Source organism: Mirounga leonina, unplaced genomic scaffold, assembly GCF_011800145.1.
Source record: "Mirounga leonina isolate KUSES-001 unplaced genomic scaffold, KU_Mleo_1.0 Mir_154, whole genome shotgun sequence".
Taxonomy (NCBI): Eukaryota; Metazoa; Chordata; class Mammalia; order Carnivora; family Phocidae; genus Mirounga; species Mirounga leonina.
Genome location: NW_023270389.1, coordinates 5767411 through 5770339, shown reverse-complemented (window position 1 = coordinate 5770339; position 2929 = coordinate 5767411). Strand labels below are relative to the sequence as shown.

General features: G+C 45.6%; 1 protein-coding gene across 2 annotated transcripts in view; it reads right to left on the bottom strand.

Annotated features, from left to right (window-relative positions):
• The window catches only part of FCRLA (Fc receptor like A), a 10905-nt gene extending 8242 nt beyond the window's left edge, over window positions 1-2663 (bottom strand). For both annotated transcript variants that reach the window (XM_035010022.1, XM_035010023.1), the window contains exon 1: window positions 2019-2663. In XM_035010022.1, the coding sequence (XP_034865913.1) occupies window positions 2019-2151 (133 nt within the window). In that variant the 5' untranslated portion in view covers window positions 2152-2663. The remainder of the gene's footprint in view (window positions 1-2018) is intronic.
• Between the last annotated feature and the right edge of the window lie 266 nt (window positions 2664-2929).

Genomic DNA, 2929 nt, shown 5'->3' with positions numbered 1-2929 from the left:
AATAAATAAATAAATAAATAAATAAATAAATAAATAAATAAATAAATGAAGGGCACCTGGGCAGCTCAGTTGGTTGAGCGACTGCCTTCGGTTCAGGTCATGATCCTGGAGTCCCGGGATCGAGTCCCGCATCGGGCTCCCTGCTCGGCGGGGGGTCTGCTTCTCCCTCTGACCCTCCTCCCTCTCATGCTCTCTGTCTCTCATTCTCTGTCTCAAATAAATAAATAAATAAAATCTTTAAAAAACAAAAACAAAAAAGCATTGTCCCGGTCTACAAATAACTCAGTTTAGTGGACAGCACAGTCATATGAAGAGATTATATCAGCATGAGGAGGAAAGTAATAACAAAGACATATGACAGGCAGCCATTAGGGCAGAAAGGAGGGTTCAAAGAAGCTTCCCTGGTGAAGATGCCACCTATGCAGAATCTCCAGGGGATGCCTAAAAGTTTGTGAGTGAGAGGGAATAGGGGCCATGGAGAGAGCTCATTTCAAGCAGAGGTAAGCAGTATGAGCGAAGCTTGGAGATAGGTAATAACCTGGTGTGTGAGTGGATAAATACAAGCAGGTCGGGGTTTATTACAGCATAATATGCAGGGCTCATAGGCTAACAGCAGAGGCTGCAGAGGTTAAATAGGAACCAGGCTACGGTGGGCCTTGTGTGCATTGGCTGCAGAGCGCAGAATCCATTTCAAGGGCACAAGGCTGAGACATGGAGGTTAGTCAGGAAGTTATGGGACTATCCAAAGTCCACAATGATGAGGGCTTTTCCTAGCATACTATTAGTTCTGTTTCAAGGAAGGGACTGTCTCTAAGAACAGTTTAGAAAGTGCATTTGGCCAAACTTGCTGATTGATCATATGCAGTGGATGGAGAGGGAGGACTCTAGGTGTTCTCCCAAGTTTTTGGCCTGGAGGCCCGGGTGGATGCCATGAATTGAGATCAGACATAGTGAAAGATGAAATTAAGAGAGTAGGGGCCAGGAGGACAGATGAGTTCAGCTCTGGTCATATTGTGCTGAGATACCTGTGAAACATGCAGGTAGATATGTCTTGTGCAAAGTTGGATCTTTGACTGTGAAACTCAAAAGCACAATTAGGGTTGGAGATACGACTTTGGGCTCTTTTTTTTTTTTTTTTAAGATTTTATTTATTTATTTGACAGAGAGAGACACAGCAAGAGAGGGAACACAAGCAGGGGGAATGCGAGAGGGAGAAGCAGGCTTCCTGTGGAGCAGGGAGCCCGATGTGGGGCTCGATTCCAGGACCCTGGGATCATGACCTGAGCCGAAGGCAGACGCTTAACGACTGAGCCACCCAGGCGCCCCTCGACTTTGGACTCTTAAATAGATAGTCGTAGTGGTAAAAATGATACAGATAAATGAACTCACTAAGGAAATTGTGTAAAGAGTGAAGGGTAGAAAGGCAGGAAAGCAACAGTAGAAAACACCAGTCTTTAAGGGGAAGAGAACATAAGCCATCGAAGGGACAAAGACAGGTACATGGAGTGCAAGGAAAAAATGGCACATGGAAGTCAGGCGAGCAGAGAATGCCGAGAAAGAATAAGTGACCAACACTGCCCAATGCAGCAGAGAAGTCCAGCAGCAGAAGAATTAAAAGGTGGGCCATGGTGCAGTCCATATGGAAGTCATTGCACCCTGGCAAAGCTGATTCCAGTAGAAGCCAGACTGGAAACACTGAAGTATGAGTGAGAAGTGAGGAAGTGGAGAAAGCAAGTGCAAACTACTCTTTCAAGAAATATGAGAAAAGGAAGAAAAAGAGTTGAGATGGTAGCTCAATAGGGCATCACAGTCAAGTGGACTTTTAGAATGGAAAAGGCTTGAAGATTTTTATATTCAGAAAGAACCATTCAATCCTGCACACCAGACTTTCTAATATCTACCCTTCATTTCCCATCTGCACATTGCTTCTTTGGGCCAAAGTCAGACCACGTATCTTGCCATTGATCAAAGTCAGGCATATCTCCTTTCCCACACCAATGTTCAAACATATCACTTACCCAGCAGCATCTGGACTGCCCAGAGCATCGTAGGAGAAAAGTAGAGGACCCCAGCCATGAGGACAGAGCCCAGCTTCATGGTGACTGTGTTTAGGTCTCCTGCAGCCTCTAACGCACTGATTTTCTTCAACATGAAACCTCTCAAGTTAGAAAAGAGGAAGTAAATCTAACTGTCTCATCTCCTTGCATCTGGGGCCTATTTTCAACTTTGTGATTGGCTTTCATCATTCAGATTTGGCTAGGTTGGCTCCAGCATCGTCTACATCCTTAGGACTGTGGGTGAAATAGTAACACTCTCAATTGTTCAAGAACTCCCCCATAGAGCTCAGAGACCTTCCAAAGCACATTATTTTCTGATATCCCTCTGGCCTTCAGGACACTCTGAGAAGGGTCAGGGCAACAGCCCTTCATTTCACTGATGAAGCAGCTGGGGACAAGAGACAGGGAATTGCTTGAAGACAACATGGAAAGTCACTGGGAGAGCAACAATGAGAATTCACGCGTCCTGCCCTATCCTGCCCCAAGACTTCCATGTTTCTAGTGACCAGACTGTCGAAAGGGGAAGGGGATCGGTAATGGCACCCGATCAGATATCAGATTAGTCCCCTGTGGGCTCCAACCAACCAAAGCCCACACAAATTTGTATGAAAATTTCTCTAGACTCATGTCTCAGCTCTCTGTTTCTGCAGCAAGATTAAGGCTATTTAGTCTCAGAGGAAATCTGAGTATGAGGCAGAGTCCCCTGGGAAAGAGGAGAAGGAAGAAGAAAATTGACTTCCAGAGGACATAGCAGTAAGCCCAGGGCTCAGGCTCAGGGCCAAAGCTTGAGCCACTGATCCTGAGGAAATTAGAGACAGGAGGCATCTGATAGCTGGAGAAACCTAAGGAGACTCAGGAATAAGAGTGATATG